Genomic DNA, 26,217 nt, shown 5'->3' with positions numbered 1-26,217 from the left:
ATAAGCATCTTAATAATCAAAGTGCAGATTAAAAAGAATAGCTAGCAATAATAACGAGAATAATAACAAAACAACTTTATTGGATATTGAGTAAAAAATAAATAAATGTGGTGTAAATATATTATATATATATATATATATATATATATATATATATATATATATATATATATATATATAAAGTGCAGTTTTTACCAGAATTCTTAATTCTTAAAAACAAAAAAGCTGGAAGCAATAAAAGAAATGTAGAAAGCAGAAAATGTAGATTAGAACATTTATTTCTCGAGAGAGAAAATATACTTTCAGACAGTCAGGTTATATAGTAGGTAAAATCTGCATTTTGTACAAGCATATAATTTCTCTCATTTCTCTCATAGCCATGTTATAAACAGATCTAGAAAGCAAATAAACACTTTCTACAATAAATACAACATCCTGTGCTTTACAGTGGACTACCAGCAACATTTAGGTCCCATATCAACATCTCAAAAACATTACAAATGAAATGTAATAAAAATGTTTTTAAAACCTTATTATAACGTTACACAAGGTCACACAAGTCCACTGCTTATTCGTTGTCTTTTTTGTTTATATATATATATATATATATATATATATATATATATATATATATATATATATATATATATAATAACTTGCTAGTATTTTCAATTGTCAAAACGACATGGTTTTTTCTTTTAAATAAATTACATTTTTGTGGTTTAAAAAAAGGGAGCTGTAAGCACCAGAGAAGCGTAATGAATGGTGCAGCCAACAATAATTTATAACATTATTTTACAAGTATTTACATAATTGTCTAGCCCGTAGTGCCCTCCGAAAATTCATTGCAAAAACAAGGAGTACCATGAAAATGTGCTTTCCATGTACAAGAAGTGGTTCATAAAAGATTAAAAGTAAAAAGCAATTATATTACAAGAAATGGCAGTGATGCTTTTTTCCTCTTAACTTTCCTTCTTTAGAAAGATGTGAAAAAATGAATAGAACTCAAATAAAATAAAAAAGCTCTTGTGGCGTTTTTGCGGAACAGTACTTCAATAGTTTTGGTTGTCCTTTAATACAAACACAGCCTTGTTTTGTGTTTCTAGAGGTAACTGGAGGTGATGAAGGCGTGATCCCCCCGCACACGGCTCAGGTGCATCATGGCGCGGTCGTACGCCACCTGGACGGACTTGCGGATGCTAGTCTTCCGCCCCTCCATCATGCGCAGCTTATCCATTGTGTCCTCCACTCCCAGGGGCATGACTTTGTCACGGGGAAGCCACTGCCTGGGGTCAAAAGAAACAAACATTACAAAAAGTGACCCAGGGCTGTGGAGATTTTAAATGTTTAAAAAACGCTACTCCCAAAAAAGTTCTGAGGATCTTGCGTTAATTTTCAAAAGATGTTTAATCTCTGAAACTTTCTTATTCTAAACGCTAGTGGATAGCTGCAGAGCAGTTTGCTTGTGTAACTTGTTGTTTGTGAGCAGCACCTTTTCCTTTCAATAGCCAGTAAAAACTGAGGAAGGAATATTATAGAGCATGGAAGGATGCAGTCAATTAAAAAAAACACCAAGGAATTACATTTGTGTACAAACTGAACAGGAACACGAGACGGAGTTTTAAAAAAGGAGTCGCAAATGGCACGGCAGAAACTGCAGCGGCAGCGCGCCCTCTCTCTCTCCACTCACCAGGTCCTCTTGTTGTCAAAGAAAAGGACGAGAAAGAGCCTGTCCTCTGCTTCGGTCTGCATCTGCTTCCCCAGCTTCAGCACATCTAAAGGAGGGACCGGGATCGGGACCCCATTGTGCAGCAAACCTTCCCGCGGCATCTCGGGGTCGATAATCTGACAATAATTCAACAAACAGACAAACTTCAGGGAGCTGCAGCAGTGAGAATAATGCAAAAATAGGGCAGCTGTATAAAATCTCAACATTGTAAAAAACCGCTGAGAGGTTTCATGAACACTCAAGCTAATAAAAGGTAGTATATAAGTATGTAGATACAGCACCTTAACCCCCACCCCCAAGTATGAACTCACCAGCGCCGGATATGAAGGGTACCCCCTGCACTTTGCCCACACAAGGTCCAAAGTCTCCAGTTCTGCATTGCTTTCAAATGGCATCAAGATATTTCTGCCTATCAAAAAAACAGAAACAATGTGATAAATGTATTCAGTGTGTTAAACACACACACACACTATTGTTAGGGGGCATGTTTCTAGATCATATCTGGGTTTAATCATGATGTTTAAACTCCAGCAAATATAAAATGAGACTAATTAATTCCCTGCAACTGGGCTTCTACCAAGATTTGCTCATGCATGCAGTTTACTGGGAGCAGGTAAGAAAGAACTGCATCACTACTGTGTGTATACTATGCAGGTGTCTAGATGTGGACTCGGCGGGGCTGAGCGCCCGGGCTCCAGAGGACCCAGCGCAGCACTCGGCGGGGCTGAGCGCCCGGGCTCCAGAGGACCCAGCGCAGCACTGACAGGTAAAAGTTCGCTCCTACCTGTGGAGGTGTAATCAGAGTCCCCATTGACGCTCTCTAGAAAGGGAACCCTGGAAAGTGCTGGCTTTCCACGACTGCGTTTGGGAGGAGACGTGCTCCTGCAAGACAAAATGTATTTAGCTTTTAAATTTGCTATTCAATAGCCAAATAGTGCTGGAAATGGTAATCTAACCCCGTAACCAACTTTGTATTGACAACTAACAAAGTAAAATGGAAAACTAATTAGCCATATTAATTTCGAAAGCTGTTGCTTTACCTTTTGACTTGGTTGTCTCACTTAGAAATGCAATAATACCACAAACAATAATGATAACAACGATAATAATAAACATGAATACACTACAGTCTAAGCAGTGAAACAGCCTTTTCAGATGGTCCTTTGTGGAAGTCTGAATGATGCAAGGTTTCTTACCCGTCTTTCTCAAACGGCACAGCAGCGGTGAATGATGAACTGCACTCCGAGTCTGAGCCGCTTTGCGTGTGCTTTCCAAAGCCATTCGTTAACCCTGTGCAAAGCACAAAACACATCATCATTACCGCAACCGGCACTACACACACAACACATCATCATTACTGCAACCAGCACTATACACACACACACACACACACATCATCATTACTGCAACAGGCACTACACACACAACACATCATCATTACTGCAACCAGCACTACACACACACACACACACACACACAGGCACTACACACACACACACATCACACACACAACACACACACACACACACACACACACACACACACACACACACATTACTGCAACTGGCACCACACACACACATTACTGCAACCGGCACCACACACACACACACCAACATCATCATCATCATCATCATTACTGCAACCAGCACCACACACACACACATATCATCATCATTACTGCAACCAGCACTAAACACACACACAACACATCATCATTACTGCAACCAGCACACACACACACACACAACACATCATCATTACTGCAACCAGCACACACACACACACACACACACACACACACACACACACATCATCATTACTGCAACCAGCACACACACACACACACACACACACACACACACACCATCACCTGCACCACACACACACACACACACACATCATCATTACTGCAACCAGCACACACACACACACACACAATCACATCATCATCATTACTGCAACCAGCACTACACACACACACACACACACACAACACATCATTACTGCAACTGGCACATCACACACACACACAACACATCATCATTACTAAAACCAGCACACACACACACACAACACATCATCATTATTGCAACCAGCACTACACACACAACACATCATCATTACTGCAACCAGCACTACACACACACACACACACACACATCATCATTACTGCAACCAGCACTACACACACACACACACACACACACACACATCATCATTACTGCAACCAGCACTACACACACACACACACACACATCATCATTACTGCAACCAGCACACACACACACACACACACACATCATCATTACTGCAACCAGCACTGCACACACACACACACACACACACACACACACACACAATCATCATCATCATCATTACTGCAACCAGCACTACACACACACACATACACAACACATCATTACTGCAACCGGCACTACACACACACACATACACAACACATCATCATTACTGCAACCAGCACTACACACACACACACAACACATCATCATTACTGCAACCACACACACACACACACACACATCATCATTACTGCAACCAGCACACACACACACACACACACACACACATCATCATTACTGCAACCAGCACTACACACACACACACAACACATCATCATTACTGCAACCGGCACATCACACACACACACATACACAACACATCATTACTGCAACTGGCACATCACACACACTCACAACACATCATCATTACTAAAACCAGCACACACACACACAACACATCATCATTATTGCAACCAGCACTACACACACAACACATCATCATTACTGCAACCAGCACACACACACACACACACACACACACACAACACAGCACACACACACTGCACATCATCATTACTGCAACACACACACACACATACACACATCATCATTACTGCAACCAGCACTACACACACACACACACACACCACACACACATCATCATTACTGCAACCAGCAATACACACACAACACATCATCATTACTGCAACCAGCACTACACACACACATACAACACATCATCATTACTGCAACCAGCACTACACACACATACAACACACACACATCATCATTACTGCAACCGGCACTACACACACACATACAACACATCATCATTACTGCAACCAGCACACACACACATACACACACACACATCATCATTACTGCAACCGGCACTACACACACACATACAACACATCATCATTACTGCAACCGGCACTACACACACACACACACACACACACACACACACACACACACACACATCATCATTACTGCAACCAGCACACACACACACACAACACATCATCATTACTGCAACCAGCACTACACACACACACACACACACACACACACACACACACACACACCATCATTACTGCAACCAGCAATACACACACAACACATCATCATTACTGCAACCAGCACTACACACACAACACATCATCATTACTGCAACCAGCACTACACACATAACACATCATCATTACTGCAACCAGCACTACACACACAACACATCATCATTACTGCAACCAGCACTAAACACATACACACACAACACATCATCATTACTGCAACCAGCACTACACACACACACACACACTGAATACCCTATGTTGCATTTTGATCTTTCTTGTAACTATTTAATTCCCTAAGAAATGGGCAGTGCAGTGCTGCACAGAGCTCTTCTGTAGCAGCTCTTGGGTGACACCCAGAGGTGACAGCAGAAGCTTGCACAGGAGAACTGTCTTTCCAATCTATTTATTGTATAAACCTGTCTTTGTCTATGGTGGTTTAGGTACTCTGGTAAAGCGAAGGGTAGGATTACCAAAACGGGCCAGTCGCAGCGCAAACATACCGCAATCTGCATTTCTGTTGCAACAAAAAAATTCGAAAAGTATACATTTCGTTGTATGCACCAAGAGAAAACATGCTAATAAAAGAGAGCCGCAACCTACTCACTTAAATGCGTTACTTCATCCAAGTGAGATCTCTGGCATTGCGAGAGCCGTACCACGTTTGCTTGAATCAATAATGAAAGGCAGTTTAATCCCATCAGATTCTATAGTGGGGGCCCCACCTTCACCCGCAAATAAATGGGTTTCTATCAAAAAGCTTTGCGTAGTCCTACAGCAGCCCCTCGCTAAACCCAATATGTCTGACATTAGGAGGTGTCGGGTTTTAAAAAAATGCAATAAAATCTCACACATATATATAGTGCTCAATGTACTTTTAATGTATAAATCATTTGTAATGTATATTGAGCTGAAATAACACTAAATGTGCTTTGGGTAGGCTACACATTATATTATTGAAAAACGTATACATCTGTACAGTACACCTATATAGTATACAGTACAGTAGTACAATCACATGAATAGCTAGCGCACTTTCTTTAGCCTGTAGGCTACCGGTAAATCAGAATAAAATTATGCTGCTGCATTGTACGCATTGGTGTGCACTGCAAATAAGATTATTTTAAACTGAAAACAATGATTTTAGCATTTATTATTATTATTATTATTATTATTATTATTATTATTATTATTAACTTGGCCTACTTAGTAGCCTGTCAATTAACACAAAATAGATCATGGCTCTGCACTAACAAGTTATGATGCTAAGAGGAGGACAGTCAATTCTCGTCAATATGCATTTCAAGGGACCAGCAACAAATTTTGCATTGTACCACTAATTTGTATTATCATGCGTAGTCTACAAGCCAAATGTATAGAGTCAGTTTTTATTTAAGTTAGTCAGGGGTGCAGTGCTAAACTGGGCACAATTACAAACCACCTGCACATTAACAGTATAGGTGTGTTTCCTATTCCTACACAGATGCTCAGAATGAGCTGGAGGGGTTAGCGGCACAAATCAAGAATGGATTTTAAGATTTTGCTGTTAACTTACAAGACCCTCAATGGATTAGCAGCTAGTTATTAGCAGGAGTTACTGACCCTGTATCTTCCAAACCGCACTCTGAGATCACAGGATGCGGGGCTGCTGGTTACTCCGAGGGGCAACAAAAGCAACATGGGAGGAGGCAGGGCTTTTTCTTGTAGCGCTCCAAAATTATGGGATGCTCTGCCTTACTTGAAATGGAAGTCGAGACTAAAAACGCACTTTTAAATTTTTTTTTTCTTATTTTAGAGGGTTTTAATGTAACTTTAAAATTGCTGCTTTTGTATTATGTATACAGTTAATTAAAATATGTTGTTTAAAAAAATGGTGTGATCGTGGCAGTTGTATGTGCATTGTGGTTGGTTCTTTTTTTTTTTTCAGCTATGCACTTTACAGTGCTTTGCAATACTTTTGTATAAAAAGCGCTACATAAATGCAATAAATGTATAAATAAATAAATGTGTGCAGTCTACTGCTCGCAACACGTTGGGGAAACCTGAAACATCATAGAAATTCGTTTTCAAGGCTTGTAAGCACACCCTGCTTTTAGGGAGAATAGGTATTTGGGTGTTCGCCTCAAATACATTGAACACAACTGGCAATGCAAGTCAAAAAGCTGACTGGGAAATGCCAGCAACAATTGCGACTGTTTAAAACATGCTTTCAGTTTTTAACAAACTGATGTAAGTGTTGCAATTGCTGGTAGCTTTAGTCCATCTCATTACAATATAGGACCCTCATTTGCACTATCACCGCCCCTTCTTTCGAATTTATGAAGGAGAACTCATGATTACATTCTCATTTGAACCGCAATGAAAAACTGCTGCCGCAAAGCATTCCCTAAAAAGGAAACAGCATTGCGCATGTTTAGTACATTTCACCCTAGACAGGCGCAACACTTTAGTACATCTACTCATGGGCCTCTTAGTCTTAAAACTCTATGGTGGCAGCCGCTAGATTTTGTTTTTAATCTATCTAGTCCTGGCTTTCACATTAATAAATTTTATCCATTGCAGTTTTAATCCAGCCAGCACCTCCATGCCAAGTTACACAAACGTGGCCCTCAGACCTAACCCATCAGCCCAGTGGCCCTCGAAACTGCACATGTTGGCAAATTCGCGCCCGGAAGACCAGTGTTGTGCCCACAACAGGCACCAACGATCCTGAACACTGACGTAGCAGCAAAGGAACTACAAGTGATTCCAGTTCAATACCCTGTGTTCTCCGACTCTTGCGCCATTTAATAAATCTGTCATTTTTCATTTGTGACCTTGCAAGAAATAAGCAAAATGTGTAAAAAAAAAAAAAAAAAAAAAGAAAAAACAGTGACGACCACTGCATTAGCCGGTGGGACTCCCCTCACCTGCCTCTGCCGCCCTGCGTGAGGGTTTCTCCCCATCGCTGTCCGAGGTGCCACTCTTGAGGGCTGGGGGTCCGTGCTCGTCCCCGTTGTGTAGCGGGCTCTCGTAGCCCTTCTGCAGCCTCACTCCATTTTTGGCTTTCTTGAAGAGGACGGAGGTGCGCCTGCCTACACCAGGAATGGGGCTGCCGCTCAGCCCGTTGACGCCGCTGTCGCTGAGCAGCCGCTGGGTTGCGGCTCCGCCGTCGTGCTCCCTCTCCCTCTGGAGCCGCTTGCTGTTCAGGACCTCGCTGTCCGATTTCAAACGCTTATGCAGTCGGCTCTGAGCCCTGCCCTCGACCCCCCCTCCCACAGGCTTGAGGGTGGGCGGCTCTTCATGGGCATCAAAATCTGTGAGGGAAGGTGGGGGTCCCGTGAGCTCCAGGGTGGGTGGCGGGGTGGATTTTGTGTCACCTGTAATAAAGGGAAAAAAAATTTAGGACACAAGAACCAGTCCAAGACAATTCTAACCACGTCTCTCGCTCTCACTGCACAAGATGACAGCAACACAATACATCATGTGAAGGATACCTACTATTACTTAATAATAATAATAATAATAATAAGTGTGCCCTATATACAGCCCAGCCCTATCATGTGACAAATCACAGGACCATGAGATAACCCAGGTGAAATCGATTCACACTCCCCTCACATTAAATCAGTGATTCGTACTTTACATCAGTGATATGTACACATTATTCAGTGGCTTATGAGCTACATGGTGGAGACATTACCATCTCCAAATGCCCAAGCAGATTTACAAAGGAACGGGACTCTTCTAGTATTGGCAAAAGAACAATTATGTGCCACAGCAGCAATATAGTAGAATTATATTCCAGCAACAGTGCTAACAATCAGGGATCTGTAAAACCCTCTGAAACAGTTAAAGGCTCTATTGGGTAAAACACACCTGCTCTGTCAGGGCTGCCTCCTCGCTCCTCGCCCTGGGGTTTCTCCCGGTCAGTCTCCTCCCCCCGCGGCTGTTGGCTGTGCTCCCAGTCGGTCTCCTCCCCCTGCAGGTGTTGGCTGTGCTCCCGATCGGTCTCCTCCTCCCGCGGGTGTTGGCTGTGCGTCCAGTCGGTCTCCTCCCCCCGTTGGGGTTGGCTGTGCTCCCGGTCAGTCTCTTCCCCCTGCGAGTGTTGCCTGTGCTCCTGGTCAGTCTCCTCCCCCCATGGGTGTTGGCTGTGCTCCCGGTCAGTCTCCTCCCCCCGTGGGTGTTGGCTGTGCTCCCGGTCGGTCTCCTCCCCCCGCGGGTGTTGGCTGTGCTCCCGGTCGGTCTCCTCCCCCCGCGGGTGTTGGCTGTGCTCCCGGTCGGTCTCCTCCCCCCGCGGGTGTCGGCCACGCTCCCCGTTGTGCAGCAGTCTCTTACCCCGGATGCTGTTGATCTCACGGCGGAGCAGGCGTATCCTGCGCGTGCGGGCGCCGCTTGAGCGCATGGAGCTCACTATGTCCAGCTTGTCCAGCAGCTCCTTCAGCTGATCCTCCAGGGACAGGTGCACACGGTTCTCCGGGACCAGGATGCTGTCCACTGCGTTCAGAGGAGAGCAGAGGGGCAGAGGCAAATGGAAAAGGAAACGTTACCGATTTGAAGCTAAATATTTTTTGATCAAAGTTATTTTTATTCATCGCCACAACACAGCAGAACATTAGAAATGCTAGCAGGAAGAAGATCTTGTTTGGTCAAGCCAGGGTCCTTCCAATAGTTTTGACCCAAGTCATTTTGCAGCTAAATGTCACCGTCTTTACTTATCCCATACATTTATTTATTAAGAGTACAGTTAAAAAAAACAAAAAAACAAACAGAAACAAAAAAAGGACATCCTGGCTTCTACAAACTTTTATTGAGCTTTCGTTGTACCCCCCGCCTTGCGCGCTCTCTCCCTCTCCCTCTCCCTGCTAAGTTTGTAAAAGTAAAGGTGTTTAAAAATTATCTAGACACAAGTTGTTTTTTGTTGTTTGTTTTTTTTTCCCCTCCCACAGCCATAACATTTATATTTATTATTATTATTATTACTATTATTATTAAATAATAATTATAGGAAAACACATGGTTATTGAATCTTTGGGCTCCACTGACCGTCTTCCCAGGAGAAGCGGTAGAAGTCCTCTGTTCTGGGAGACTCTCTGAGGTGCATGCCCGTTTCCCGGTCGAAGCCGATGTTCTCTGCCTGCCGGTGGGTGTGTCTCAGGATAGCTCCGCCCAGCTCTTGTAGGCGCACCGCGGCCCGGTGGAATATCGTGTCTTTGCCGTTGTATTTCAAGCAGTTGCTGACAATGAGGTTGAAGTCCACTTCAAACTCGCCCAAGGTCCTGTACCCATGAGACTCCAGCTTCGTTCGCATGGTGGCAAAATCCATCGGGTGGGAGATGAACTCCAGGTAATCTGGGACCTGCAGTGAGGAGAGGGGGAGATAATGTGACTATGTACAGGATAAAGGGAGTGTCTTTATACTGTGAACTGGCTTAATGTACAAGTTATATGAGCTTGCAGACATGAAAGCAGCTGTAGCTGCGCTGTACTGGAAGTTCTAATAAGTGTTTTTCACAGGCCCTTCAAGAACATTCTGTTATGGGTACATTTCTTTTAGAAGAAGATTCTCTCCACATGACATCACACAACCAACACACATTCAGACACCTGCTCTCAAATGGAATGGGAAATTAGCCCAATTAACACCAATTATCCTCTAAGTGTAGTCATTTTGATTTCTAAATCATTCATCAGGATAAAAACTGAAGGAATAAATTTATTAAACATGAAGACAAATTGGACGACTCAGTTCACGAGACCCACCATCCAATGCGTAGACAGCAGACTAGCACGAACCCTGCCCAATGTTATCTTAGGTAAGGTCATCTCTATCACTAACTACACTAACTCCAAGACTAGTGTTAAATCGGGGGCTGTGAAAGCCTTTTCCTTTCACATCCAAGCATAAAGAAAGGAAACAGATATGCATGTGACTGTTCAGTTTGTTCCAAGAAGATATACTGCATGAGTCAGATCATTAGCCAACTACATAAAAACAGTGCAGCAGTCTCCGTCAGGCCAGCAGGTACCTCTTTCAGGTCAACTGGTTCTGCAAAGATCTGTGCCGAGTCCTTCTCCTGCAGCTGGTCCAGGGTTGTGCGCAGGAGTACGATGAAGGGAGTGAGCTGCAGTTCCATTGCAGCTTGACTGACTTTAACCTGCAAACACAACAACAATGACAAGAAACACATTTTAAACTCTGGAGTACTCTGGAAAACTATGGAGTTCAGTCATAGTTTTAGCAGCAGAGAAATCCTCCACAGAAATACGTTATTGATCTGTACGAGGTGGCTCATATTAAATACAGCTGTCAGAGGCTGGAACGTTTCATTCAGCAGCTGTCCTGTTTGAGCGCAAACCCAATGGCAAGTGTAATTATTTAAACATTGGCATCCTTTCTGCTGGATACGGTCTCACCTCAGAAACAAATAAAGGTGCAAGTAGGAGTGGACTAGTGTACAAGTTATATCAAACCCACAAGCACAGGGCTGGATCCAACCCACAAGCACAGGGCTGGATCCAACCCACAAGCACAGGGCAGAGAGGACTTTACCACAGACAGGTAAATATAAAAGACCCAGGTCAGTCTTAAAAACATCCGCCCCCGATCTCTAGAGACTGAGATTAATTATTCAGGACAGGTGCACAATACTGGTGGAACAGCAACAATAACTTTAAAATGCCTTTTTATTTTTTTTATTTCAACAAATTCCACACTATTACATGCGGCATTAAGTTGGGTGCGGTCGGCTGTCCGTTTTGCATTATTTTGAGACATGTCCGTGTTTCATTGCATTTTATCTGCATCATTACTTATGCTATAAATATTTTAATTGCCGTGGTTACATTTTTACTTTCTGTATTATAAAATGAGATGTACTTTGACATCAAAACACATCTCAAAATAATGCACACTTCGCCATGACACCATATTTAATACTTAGAGGTGTGGTGAGTCCACATTTATATGCAGAGAAGTTTAAGATTTGAGAATGTCTAGAAAATTAAGTCTGTGTGCAGTGAAGTATGGAAATACTGAAAGCAACACTAAGTTAAAGGTAAGTTATTGCTTTTCATATGTAAACATCTGTTAAGTTTTTGCTCAAAGAATAAACAGAAAGGAAAAGTAGATTGTTACATCGTTAGCTATATAGTGAATGGCAGACATGTTGACAAATGTATGTTAAACATACTGAAACGTTGGGAAGTTGGCTCTTTGCGCAAAAACTTAGTTGTGTAAACTTAAGAAAGGTTATTTGCAATTTTCTGTGTTTGGAACCAGTGACCACACACACCTCAACCGAGCATCAACCACAATTCAAAAGAGCCATGCTCGCCTGGATTCATGGCGCTAAAGCTTTCAAACTCATCTCAGCTTCCCGACAGTGGACAGACTTTCATTTGAGCTGAAACACAGGAGCTGTATCTGCGCCGCACCACCCCTTCCCTCACCTGCTCTCTCTTCAGCTTCTCCCTCTTGCGGATCAGCTCCACCAGCAGCCTCGCCCGCTCCAGGTCGTGCCGCAGCTTCTGCCAGTACATGAGCTCCTCCTTCACCGCGCTCGTCTTCTCGTCCGGTTCCGCCTGCGAACGCAACAGAACAGCAGTGTCAGCAGCGGCAGGCAGACACCTGACTAAATTCTTTAAGGAAAAAAAATAGAAAAAAAACAGTTATCATATCACAAGGCTCACGTGTAAAAGGTCTATACTGAAACACAGTAAACACACTGCCATGTCCAACTGCAGCTGCGTCTTTTGCAGAGATTTCTACCCCCTTTAGTTGTGCGACTGTCTGTCGATCCAAGGGGTTGCTGGTGGCTGTCAGGACAGGAGACCCGTCCCTCCTCCCCCCACCACCCTTACCTGTTCTGTGTTTCTCTGGGACTGCAAGTGCGAGTGCAGCCTGCGAATCAGGGGAACGCCATTCCTGGACTGCCTCTTCAGCAGCCAGTAATTGTGCAGCCTCTGCATGAACTGGTTCTTCCTCTGAACAGAAACACCAGTGCAGATTTTATTTAACCTGTGCAAAAAATTGAAATCGTTACATTATCGTTAGAGTTATATTATTATGAAACCAGGACTGGATAATGTTTCATATTGTCCAAACAGTTTTTGTTCCCTCTTTAAAAGCCTGTTTGACTCTTCAGTGTGCATGCTGCACTAAAACATTATTTCTGGGTTTTATTTGATCTCAGATCAAGGAGGGGTTGGTAAGCTTCTTCACCCCACGAGTGCCACCTCTGCCTCTAAAGGTAGCGGAAAATATAAAGACTTCCTTTTCTTCAGTTAAAAATCAATGAGATTTATCTTCAGGTCTCCCACAGAGTAATCTGCTAGCAGCTCCTGTGTTTAAATCTACGATTGTTTGATGTTTTTAGCCGTTTATCACGATCGCACAACAAAAAACAGCAATATTTTGGACAGATATACTGCAGTTTCTACAAACCATGTTTAAAACCTTGTTAACCCTCAGTGCTAAACCACATAGGATAATAAAAAGAGTAAGGCTGACAAAATAACCCTGCAGTAAACCCACCTTAAGCAACTCTGGCACCAGCGACCGAGCGAACATGTCAGTTTACAACACTTCAGACACTCACAGAGCATTCAAAACGTAGGCATTTTTAACATAAGGCCATATTACAAAAGCATCCTAAGTGACACTCTTATCTTCATGGATAGAATGTTCTCACTGAAGTTTAGGAGAGTTGATAGTACTGAAAATGCTCTCCTAACTTATTTTCCTGTCTTAATTTAAGATAAGAAATAACATAAGACAGAACGTTCCTAACTTGGTCATTTGCTAAGTTTCTTTCCTGACATTTAGGACTCGGGGTAACCCTTCCTATCTGTCAGTTAGAAAAAGAAAATTCTTAATTTGCAAGATGTGAACAATCCATGCATGAAAATTATGCAGATGTATTACTGTTGTTATGCTTTAGATTTTAAGTTTTGTACTGCACACATTTTTGGACATTCAGGTCTTACTATATACAGCATATTCTACAGCGAACCATAATGATCCCTTTGTATATTTTGGGACGTGCACCTCTAACACTAAGCTGTGTGTAACACCTAGATCCAGCCCAACCTCCCGTGAGAGAAGGTGGTTCATATGTACGGGACAGCAAGGAGCTGGTGTTAGACATGCTCACAAGTCACTGATTATGATCACTATAATAACTGATATTTCAAACTTTACTGAGAAGTAACATATTAAGTATTCTGTGTTGATTCTGCCATGTTACTATATTACACAGCGAGACGCTCCATTGAACTACAACAAGTGGCTCATATATGTAATGTAACTCTAACAATACAAGTTTGGACTCTAATGTACACAATTATATTACACACTGTCTTTCACACAGGAGGCACGAACATCACAGTACTATTCTAATTTTTAGCTTTACTTTAGCTGTGAGATATTGCAGTAGGTTGCCATTCCTAATAAAATGGTGTTTATGACTGAAATAGAATAATTGCGCTGCTTTTTTTTTTTTTTTTTTTTTTTTTAAAATAGCGGCACTTAATTTATTGTTGTTAACTAGATTTTAGTTAATTAGGATTTCCTAACTAATGTTAGGATAGAAGGAGACACTTTGGAAATTGGAGACACTGCTGACTTAGGAAATGCTTTTTTAATACCAAGTTAGGAAAAATCCTATCCTAGCCATGAAAGATAAGAGGAAAGCAAGTTAGGAAATTGTTCTGCAACACGGCCCCTGAACTACAAATCTTTCCTTAGAAACAGCAGTATTGTGCTTACATACACATTTAAAAGACATTGCCGTGTCATTACCTATCATTTCAATAGCTGACTCACATTTAGGCTAGAAAGCTAGGGGCTGATCCTTACTCAGTAAAACACAGGCATGTTCAATGTACCGTCAAAACGAATTGTGAAATTTACCACAAAGCTGAAAGCATTCTGCAACAATTATGCTGCTTACTGTAAATTGTGAACCAAAATCTTATCATACAGACTAAGACCTTTACTCTGACTCTGTCGAGTATGAAGGACACCAAGCGGTTAAACAGACACCCAAACCAAAGAAAATAGTAAGTCTGCAGCCTGAACCTCACCCACCTGTGCGAAGGGATTTGTGGCACCATCACCATAGGCATGGCGGAGCGCCTGGCTGCCACCTCCATCGACTTCTTTATTTTGCGCTTCAGCTTGGACACCTTCTTGAGGGTGCGCTTGTGGTGCGCATGGGCCCTTGTCTCGTCCTCATCCTCCTCCTCTTCCTCTTCTTCCCCCTCGCTGTTGGACGCGGCCCCTTTCTTCCTTGCGGTGCCCGGCGGGGAGTGGGCCTTGCAGAAGGCTGTCTTCTTGACAGAGAACGTGGTCCCATGAACGCTGGTCTCCCGCACAGGTTCGATCTTCATAAAGAGGCCAGCCCGCTGGGCGCAGGTCACGTGGAAGGCGGTGTAGCAGTTGGCCTTGTGGCACTGGATGGAGGCGCCCACCCCCTTCTGCTTGCAGATGTAGCAGGTCAGCTTCCAGCGGGCAGGGGGAATGTTCTCCACCCCTTCCACAGGCTCCAGGAACACTGTGTTGGCAAAGCAGACCTCAGGGATCCAGATGGCGCATACCACATGCGCCCAGCGACCGTCGCTCGTCTGTTTAAAGGCCCCGCCTTTGTTGGGGCAAAGGACGCAGTCCACAGGCCGGGCAGGCGACTGCAGGCAGCAGCGGCACAGCCACTGGCCCTCGGGGATGTAGGGCACGCCGTAGCATTCCTGGTGGACAGCCAGGTTACAGATGTCACAGAAGAGGATGACGTTGCTGTTGTGGCACTCATCGTCCAGGCAGACGCAGCAGAAGGCGTCCTCGTCGATGACCGTCTGAGAGGGGCCCTGGCTCCGGCTCTCCAAGAAGGACTCCTTCTCGAGCCGGTCCAGGAGCACCTCGAAAGTGTCCGGGGAGACCGAGGCGTGCCCGTCGGACCTGCGCTTATCGTTAATCATCTCCAACCAGGCGAAGTCCTCCTCATCCATGTCGTACTCCGCCTCGGCGTCAAGCTCATCCACCGACTTCTCCATGTAGCGGTAATAGGCGGCCGGTAGGGGCGGGGCGTCCGTCGGAGTGAAGGACTCCAGGATTTTGAAGGTGGGCTTGGGCAGGGCGTGGTGGTGGTGGTGGTGATGGTGAGACCCCCCTCCTCCTCCGCCCCCCACACCCAAAGAGGAATTCTTGGCGGGCTCTTTCTTCTTGCCCTTGGCGGTCGGCGGCTTCTTGCCAGTCTTGGCAGGGCTGAGCGGTTGCTCACTGTTCTCCTTGTTGCTGTTGCACTCGCTGATGTCCTGCGCCATCATTTCGTCCTCCGTGATGACCTTGAGCGGGTCCAGGATGCTGATGCGGTGCAGCCGCCCGTCGATGTCCACCTCCACCATCTTCTGCGCCTGGGCGTAGGTGAGCGTCTCCCGGGTGGGCGAGCACTTCAAGCGGTAGGGGGACGGGGATCGCGGGCCCTCGGCAGCCTGTCTCAACTTCCTCCGAGGCTTCCTCATCTCCCAGCCGCCAGCTGCTGCGAGAGAACGTTCAGAGAGGAAAGACTGTTAGAAACAGAAGATCCATGCTCAGCTGTACTGAGAATGAATAATAATCACATGTTTAAATAAATGTTGTTTAAGCATTACTATACATTTTACTCAGATGTCTCACCATGGGAACTAGCAATTTAATTTCTGACATGCAATGAAAATGAATCTTGGGATACGCAAAATAATGCAATGACAATCATCAGCAGCATCTGGTTTGCATCTCAGTCGGGAGTTTGATCAAGTGACAATGCAATTCAAAGTCAAAAGATTCTTGGCAGTTCCAGTAACACGTGTGTATTGCTGCTTATATTATTGCTGTGAAAGAGGTGACATGGGGGCAAGCACAGAAAGAAAAGTCCTTCCTTTTTTTTAGTCTGAAATCTACTTTTATTTTCACATAAACTCCTAGAGAAAACACACACAAGTTTCCAGCAAAAGCCTTTCACAGAGGGTTAGCATTCCTATACAATTACAGCCCTGTCTCTCAGATAACAGCACATGAAAGGGTTCCAAAAATATCAATGCGCTGCACCAGGCCAACCACCCAGCAAGCAACAGTGTATTAGATGCATTCCATTAATTCAGAAGAGCAGATAATTAGAAGGTTGGGCAGTAAACAAGCAAATCAGCACCTGGTGAAGACCCAATTCCCTGAAGCATGCAGATCAATTTCAGAACAGCAGCAAATCAGAAAGAAAATAGAGGGGGGGGGGGGGGGGGTTACCATACTGAGCTGCCACCCAAATGCCAAGAAGGAAGCAGACTGCAGAGCCTCCAGTGGGTTTAAGTGTTTCAATACAGTTTCAATTTACAGTGTTGCAGCGTACCGTTTTATTTTTCTAAACTTGTTATTCTGCTCTGGTGTCTGGATTTCTCTTGCCCATGAGAGGTGGAGGGAGGTGAGGGAGGTGAGGGAGGTGAGGGAGGGAGGAGGGGGCTGTGCTGGATTCAACTGGATCAGCCCGAAACAACATCTTGTGGCCAGGAAATAGGCATAACAACTTAATCAAGTGACAGCAGCGACAGTTGTCCAAATACTGGCTTGTGGAGGGTGGGGGGCATAGAGATGGGGCTGGAGTTGAAAAACTACCTACTGCAACAGGAATAGAAGGGGGGTCCCACACACCCCTTCACCCACCAATGCTACTCATAACAAAACACTATACTGTCACACTTTTACACGCACACACCAAACTCGGACTCGACCTTGTGTGACTCAGACATTTGGGCTCTGTGACTCGGAGATAGTCTTTTCTTCCTTTTTATTACACAAATAAGATTATAGTTACTAGGAAACCTGTGCACAATAAAAACCCACCCAGAAAAACATTGTCCAATCACTGGCTAGAACCTGTTGTCTTTGCAGCCAATCACAGTAAGAATAAGAAACTGGAAGCGAGTTAATAGAAGGGTAAAACACCCCCCCACACAAATCCATTTTGAACCTACACAAAGGGGAAATACCAGGGATGGCTGGTTAACAGTGTTCGCTTGCTCGCCGAACACCCACCAGTCTCTTAATGAATTGCGCTCCCCTTCTCCTGGGTGATATGCGTTTCCTTTCCCCCCCCCTCTCACGTGACACTGGCGCATTAACAATGACGTTCATCCCATCTGTTTAATGGGCTGAAGCCGGTCCGTGCTCACTCAGAAGTGCTAGCTCCCAAATCCACCGTGCACCTGCACAGTAGCAGCCAGCCGTCGGCCAGGGCTAGTTACGATTGGCTTAGAAATGTCTGGATGGAGCGCAGCCGGTTAGCAAACAGGGTGATCAGCGCGCATGTGCCAAGACAACAAAGGCTATAAATACGAGCAGCAAGACTTCGGCTCCTCTCAGTCTTGCACGGTGTGTTACTCTGCGTAAAGACAGAAAACATTTAAGCTGTTTAAATATGAAAATAAAATTCACAAGTGTAATTACCTTTGACTAACTTCCTCTAAATTTAAATTAATGCTATTTGTCTTATTTGTTCAACTTCGGTCTTTTCACAGTTTGAAATCTTTATTTTGCACCGTCTGTCCCTTTTCCCTCCCGAGGCTGCTGCCCTTCAGCAGTGCTTTAACTTAAGCTAAGCAATATCTTGCTGGGTTCGGCAATGTTTCTTTTTGTTAATTTACCGACCACTACTATCTTTTTAGGGTAATTGGCTATTAAATACACTGTACAGTATATTTGTATTATTTTAATATTAAATATAATACTTTAATGTTAATCGTTTTTTTAATCTTGTTGATAGCCGCGTCAGGCTGGGCAGTGCTTCACCACTGCGGTTGGCACCCTGGACCCCACCCCCTCACCTGCATCTCAGGTGTGAACACACAAACATTTTGGCCACCGAGGAATACACAAGCATAATGTTTTTGTGTAAAAGAGAAACAATAAAACACACATTAACTGAAATCAAAAGAACTGAAGCACAATCTCAGAAATGCATCATTGTATTACAGACTTAATGAAAGTGAAACAACGGTTATGTTTTGCAAAACAAATAATAAAAACAATACCACATATACTATTTAAGAACACAGTGTGTGTGTGTGTGTGTGTGTGTGTGTGTGTGTATATATATATATATATATATATATATATATATATACATATACACACACACATACATATACACACATATACACAGTGTCTTGCAAAAGTATTCAGACCCCTGACCAATTCTCTCATAGTACAAATGGTACAAATGGTACATTGAAATTTCATTCTGTCCGATATTTTATTTTAAAACACTTAAACTCAAAATCAATTATTGTAAGGTGACATTGGTTTTATGTTGGAAAATATTTTTAAGAAAAATAAAAAACTGAAATATCTTGCTTGCATAAATATTCAACCCCCACACATTAATATTTGGTAGAGCCACCTTTCACTGCAATAACAGCTTTAAGTCTTTTGGGGTAAGTATGTACCAGCTTTGCACACAGTGTCGGAGTGATTTTGGCCCATTCTTCTTGGCAGATTTGCTCCAGGTTGTTCAGGTTGGTTGGACGATGCTTGTGGACCGCAATTTTCAAATAGTGCCACAGCTTCTCAATGGGATTGAGATCAGAACTTTGACTGAGCCACTGTAGGACATTCACCTTTTTGTTCTTGAGCCACTCCAGTGTTGCTTTGGCCTTGTGCTTGGGATCATTGTCCTGCTGAAAGGTGAATTTCCTCCCAAGCTTCAGTTTTTTAGCAGACTGAAGCAGATTCTCTTGCCGTATTTTCCTGTATTTTGCTCCATCCATTCTTCAATTGTAACAAGATGCCCAGTCCCTGCTGATGAGACGCATCCCCACAGCATGATGCTGCCACCACCATACTTCACTGTAGGGACGGTGTGTCTTGAGGCATGGGCAGTGTTAGGTTTGCGCCACACATAGCGCTTTGAGTTTTGGCCAATAAGCTCTATCTTGGTCTCATCTGAGCACAAAACCTTTTCCCACATCACAGCTGGGTCACTCTCATGCTTTCTGGCAAACTCCAGATGTGCTTTCAGATGGTACTTTTTGAGTAACGGCTTCTTTCTTGCCACCCTCCCATACAGGCCAGTGTTATGCAGAGCTCTTGATATGGTTGACTGGTGCACCATTACTCCACTCCCAGCCACTGAACTCTGTAGTTCCTTCAAAGTGATTGTTGGCCTCTCTGTGGCTTCTCTCACAAGTCTCCTTCTTGTTTGAACGCTGAGTTTTGAGGGACGGCCTTTTCTTGGCAGTGCCTCGGTGGTGTGATGCAGCTTCCATTTCCTGATTATTGATCCAACTGTGCTCACTGGGATATCCAAACACTTGGATATTATTTTGTACCCTTTCCCTAATCTATGCATTTGTATTACTTTATCTCTAACTTCTGTAGAATGCTCTTTGGTCTTAATTTTCCTTCAGATTCACAGCCTTACCAATGATCCTTCAACAGTGGGGTTTTTATCCAGAAAATGTGACAGCAACTTTAATGGTTCACAGGTGGAGGCCAATGGTAAGGTAATTGTGTCCTCGTTAGGGCAATTTCTTTCATCGGTGCAAACTGGGAGCTTCCACAGCACAGGGGTTGAATACTTATGCAAGCAAGATATTTCAGTTTTTTATTTTTCTTAAAAATATTTCCCAACATAAAACCAATGTCACCTTACAATAATTGATTCTGAGTTTCAGTGTTTAAAAATAAAATATCAAACAGAACAAAATTTCAATGTACCATTTGTAATTCAGTAATATGAGAGAATTGGTCAGGGGTCTGAATACTTTTGCAAGCCACTGTGTGTGTGTGTGTGTGTGTGTGTGTGTGTGTGTATATATATATATATATATATATATATATATATATATATATATATATATATATATATATATACATATATATATATATATATATACATATATATATATATATATATATATATATATATATATATATATATATATATATATATATATATATATGGCACACACACACACAGTTCTGGCAATGTCTAAGTGAGATTGGCAGGTTTTACCAGAACTGAAGTCAAAGTAGATGCTCTAGTCAGAGGTGAAAGTCACTTTAATTTTTTACCTGTGCAGTGGTACTCGGCACACTACGCTTGCTCACACATGCCTAAACAGCTTCAGTTAAGAAAGCAGGAAAGTAGTAGTACCTTAGTTGTAGCTCTACAGCACCTCCAAACTAAATTTAAGAATGTTAGCAATGGTGGTTTGTGAATTGTTACATACCAAACAAAATTACTCAATCTGAAATGAATACACGAATAAAGCAAATTATTCATCATTGTGGCATCCTCTAAATGTGAACTACAATATGTAAACTACAAGAATCTAGCAATGGAGTACGCCAGAGAAAAATACCAGTCAGCCCTCACTCATCCCAGTCATTCTTTTCCTTTACTTTTCTTTCTTTGATTTCCTCTTTGTGTGTCAGTCCAAACATACACACAGCTGTTACTCAGGACTACTTTGCTTTTTATAGTGTGTTCAATTGTTAAAGTTCCTGATTGCACTACTAAATAAACCTGGTTTCAACGGGTCTTTCTTAACACAGTGCTCAATTGTCTATTTGGAACCCTATTGCGCGGTCATCAGAATCACTCCAGTTAATATGTTAATGATGGGGAAGGCACTCTACAACAGGGCAAGACACGTCTTCAGAAAACCATTTCAGTGCAGTATTTTTTACGTCTTCGCTCCATTTATGTGCCTCAGAATCAGGGGCAAAAACTGTTCCACCATGCACTTGCATCTGCGCTATGATCGGAATACAGCCCTACAAGTTTTAGTTTATAGACAGTATGACTAAGATGTTTGTGTTAATAAAAGGTTTTTAAAACATACTTTTCATGTCTTTTCCTTGAGAAACTATATAAAATAGGTATAAATGAAAATTAAATCAATTATTTTTATTTATTTATTTATTTTTTATTTATTTTTTTTTTAAATCATGATTTAAAAAATTTACTTGATTTAAATCATCCAACCCTGATCTACACATTGGCTCTTGCACATTGTTTTTTACTTGTGCAACTTTGTAGTGGACTTCTCGAAAAATTGTCTGTTGCCAGTTTGAGTTTGCAAAAAAATAATATATAATTAATGGCAAACGTACCTCTAGAAAACAGGAAAACACCCATTAGATCACAAATGATTGAACCTGTACCAAAACGTGACAGCGCATGACTTGCAATCTGACGTCATACCACTTTCTGACATTACATGAGTCAAGTTTTGGTACGCATACCAGATTCCGACGATGTACCACTTTCTAACACTACACCAGCTCTATAGTCCAGATCACGGCTTCTATCAAAGTGAAAAACAACGTCCACAAACTTGAACTTAAGCTTATCTGTAAACTTCAGGTACATTCAAACAGTATCCCAATTCCAAAAGAAAACAAGATAGTGACAAAGGCATGTGAATAGAATAATCCAGCTAGAAAAAATAAATCAAATAATTTTTTGTGCCTTTTTCCTGAGGGATCTCAGACAACGTTCGTTAGGTAAGCTGTTCCCCCACTACTACCACTAGCTGAATGAAAATGGACTTTGTTTCAAGGACTCGGACTCGGCTACAAGTCTGGCTCATGCAGGTACCACCTCAAATCAAACCCTTTATTTATCCAGGAGTCCACTAAGAACCAGTTCTCATTTAGAATGACCCCCTTTCACAATACCACATGTGCAAATATTAACGTTCAGTTTTACGGTGAAATTGTCTATACAAACGGAGCCTCTATGCACTAGCAACAAACAGGACTTATTGACTGCCTTGATTGTTTACATTCCCCCCGACGGGGCAGAACTAGCTTACTGTGAGTGAGACAAATGCAAAAACACTGAGACAACTGCAAAAACACTGAGACAACTGCTTACTGTGAGACAACTGCTTACTGTTGGTACATGCAGCAGTACAACACTGTATGCAAAAGTACTGGAAACACACACAACACACACTATATATATATTACTACCTTTTAAAAATTGTACAAACAGCAGCAAAGGGGAAAAAACACTTAAATTGTTTATCCAATCTGCATGTTTTTATTTATTTGTTTGGGTTTTTTTTGTCTTTTATTACCTGTGGAAATACTTATCCTACTACAACACCGGTCAAAAGCAACTAGTGAGGTCTGTGCATAAAATTAGCCTATTATGACAACACAAACACTACATATTAATTTACCGGGCATGTTACAAAAAATAAAAAATAAAATAAAAAAAATCACTGACGGCAACCCTGGTAAAAACAATTTTTTTTTTTAAGTGTCAAACTAAAAATCAGCTTTGCTTAAATCAGACCACGTGATACTACTGGCCTGCGCGAAGTACTGTAACAGCACAGCTGCTGCCACGTGATTTGGAGGAGAGGAAAAAAAAAGCCGGGTAATGAAAACAGCGACAAGACTTCAAACAGTCTGACTTTTTTCCCATTAAAATGCCAGCCACCTGGCATTAACAAGATAACACACTCGAAAGAAACACTCGCAGGTCAGGTAAACAAGCCCGCATAACTAATCTGTAGAGAACTGACACTGGCAGTGACGCTGTGTTTATATTAACCGCCAGTCAGCAACACAGACTAGAATATGATATTTATCTTGGCACCGTTTGCAAATGACAGCTTTGAAAAGCTTCAAAAGGGAAAGAAAAGTGGGGCAGTACTAGGTCAGGGGGTCGAGCTAAAAAATATTTACTTTCACAACTGCAACTCAGATGAAATGTTTTTATTTTTCTTAAGGGGGCGGGTCCACGTGTAAAATTGTCAAGTGCCTGCTGCAGTGATAAAACAGACCCATTAATGCCGCAAAAAAGACACCTCATGCCGCCACACACCGTTATTTCCGGAACGTGTCTCTAATATTTATATTAAAAACATTTATTTGATGCAGTCTTATTCCTTTTAACATAATGTGGAGGAAATTCTTCAATATCGAGCCGCCAGGGTCACCCCAACCCCAAACCACGCAACTGAGTTCAAGAAGCCAATCAGCAACCACTAATTCGGAACTACCACTCTCCTGACCAATCCACACAAAGAAGGGGCGGGCTTAAGCAACAGTGCTTGGTTGAATCGAATGGTTTCCAGAAGGCGAGAAGATGGCGGCCATCTTCTCTCCAAAAAATCTTGCCGAATAAAACCTTTATTAAAAAATAAATAAAAGCACAAGTAAAACAGTGAACACCACGACGACAGACTTGCGCGTTTCCTCTAATACAACAGGTTCGTCTCCCCACTGAATCGTGGTCGGTTTTTTGTAACCTTTATTTTCCTTTTGCTGAGCAATGACAAGTGGTAAATGACAATCCACATTCTTAGCATGAAAAACACCACACACTACCAGCAGATTACAATGACAACAGGACGCAACAGAAAAGAAATCGTTGAACTTACACGTTTACCTTGATCTCAAAACGCAAACTGAATGCAGCAAGACAGGGCAGCTTAAAAAAAGGACCAGTCGTCGCTCTGCTGTGGCCGGAAAAACAGCTGTTTTGGAGGCAAAAACGTCTATTTTCCGGCTTTAGACCTCCATAATGGTCTCGACTAAACGTTTTCCTAGAGAAACATAAGAGCCGGAAAGTCTGTAACGTTAAGGTTTTTAAGAGAAACCCGAGAAGATTGCGACCCTGTGCTGGTAATGGAGTTTTTTTTCTTTTCAGCAATGGCTAGGGAAAGAAGCCTTTGCTTTCAATCAAGACAGTTAGAACACGCCCCTTAAAAAAAAAACACACAAGATGACCGGGCTTGCTGGCAAACATGGAAACCCCGTGCTGTACATTCAGTGCAGCCGCGATCACACAACACAAAGCTAACCAGAGACCCGTACACAGACTAGCCGCAGCCGAGATCACAACACAAAGCTAACGAGAGACCCGTCCGTTTAAGCATTACACACAGACTAGCCGCAGCTGAGATCACAACAGAAAGCCAACGAGAGAGAGAGAGACCCGTGTGTGTGCATCACAGTGCTGTACGGACAAACTATTCCTTACGTTCCGAGTAAGCGCCTGCGATATACAGTTTTACTGTAGTAGGCCCACTGTAGGTGCTGGCAGTAACGCTGTCTTCATACTCCATTCAAGCCCACGTAAACCTACGTCTGCACTACACTTAATTATTACCGGTGTGTTATAATAACACAACCTCAAAAAAATTAGATTGGCAATAATAACCAGAAATTTAAAAAGGAGTTTGCATGGCTTATAAACCAGGTGTGCTGCCAATAGAATCTTACTAACTACACTTAAACAATAACAGTGCATACACACACACTATATATATATATATATATTCAGTATTCATACATAGCTTACTGGGCACTGCGAAACTATGTAGACGGCATTGTATTTGTGTCTCCTAGGCAATGGTACAGCAGGTACAACTACTGCACTCGTCTTTTGGACGAGTTCCCACACACGTGGCAGAATGATTGTGTCAATATGAATACGGTTCCTAAGGAAGCTAACTGATTGATACTCCCCCCGACTGCTCTTTAAACTTGAAAGGGAACTTCACATGCATGAAGCTAAACGAGACTGCTTGCTTGTTAAGCGAAACAAACGAAATCAATATTACAACAGCAAGTTGGATCGTTTTAAACCTGCCTGTATCGTTATCGAATTTCTTTGTTTCTACATTCTATAAATATATATATATATATATATATATATATATATATATATATATATATATATATATATATATATGATATGATATGAAAGCAACAATAGAAGTAGTGCTGTTGTTGTTTTCATCACGTGGTTTTTACTATTTTTTTTTTTAGCCGGGTAAATTATCTTAGTGGCCTTAAGCTGAGAGAAAGGGCAGTAGGTATTTTTGTAAAACTACCGAGAGCTCAGCAAAATCAGCTGCCTTAACGCAAATAAACATCCTGGTAGTAACACATGCTTACAATTAATACAGATTGCGTGGCTGAAAACACTGCATGTTTGTAGTCTACTTAGTCGAAACCCAGCAGTTAATATCAATATTAAATACATGCAAACCGGGACTTACCTGACCAGGCACGAGTGGAACGTGACGTACTAGAGCACCCCTCCACCCCATTCTGCTTTCCACCGCAGCAGCGGCTTACAAC

The 26,217-nt window shown here is 42.6% G+C and overlaps 1 protein-coding gene across 5 annotated transcripts; it reads right to left on the bottom strand.

Moving 5' to 3' along the window:
* Positions 1–260: 260 nt before the first annotated feature.
* LOC121299893 (bromodomain and PHD finger-containing protein 3-like) lies at positions 261–26,217 on the bottom strand. Of its 5 annotated transcripts, none has more exons than XM_041228103.1 (13): positions 26,136–26,217; positions 15,175–16,618; positions 12,948–13,104; positions 12,537–12,668; positions 11,114–11,242; positions 10,131–10,443; positions 8,964–9,581; positions 8,015–8,464; positions 2,926–3,019; positions 2,514–2,611; positions 2,041–2,138; positions 1,691–1,845; positions 261–1,286 (listed from the first exon to the last, which is right to left on the bottom strand). In XM_041228103.1, the coding sequence occupies exons 2-13, from the start codon at positions 16,599–16,601 to the stop codon at positions 1,103–1,105; spliced, it is 3,855 nt and encodes a 1,284-aa protein (XP_041084037.1). In that variant the 5' UTR covers positions 16,602–16,618; positions 26,136–26,217; the 3' UTR covers positions 261–1,102. The 5 variants fall into 5 exon arrangements, with proteins under 5 accessions (XP_041084037.1, XP_041084033.1, XP_041084034.1 ...); XM_041228099.1 differs by lacking the exon at positions 26,136–26,217 and adding an exon at positions 24,510–24,806; XM_041228100.1 differs by lacking the exon at positions 26,136–26,217 and adding an exon at positions 24,518–24,806.

The sequence above is a fragment of the Polyodon spathula genome, chromosome 25, assembly GCF_017654505.1.
Source record: "Polyodon spathula isolate WHYD16114869_AA chromosome 25, ASM1765450v1, whole genome shotgun sequence".
NCBI classification, from domain to species: domain Eukaryota; kingdom Metazoa; phylum Chordata; class Actinopteri; order Acipenseriformes; family Polyodontidae; genus Polyodon; species Polyodon spathula.
The sequence above is the reverse complement of the archived record's forward strand: the minus strand, read 5'-3'. Positions and strand labels throughout refer to the sequence as shown.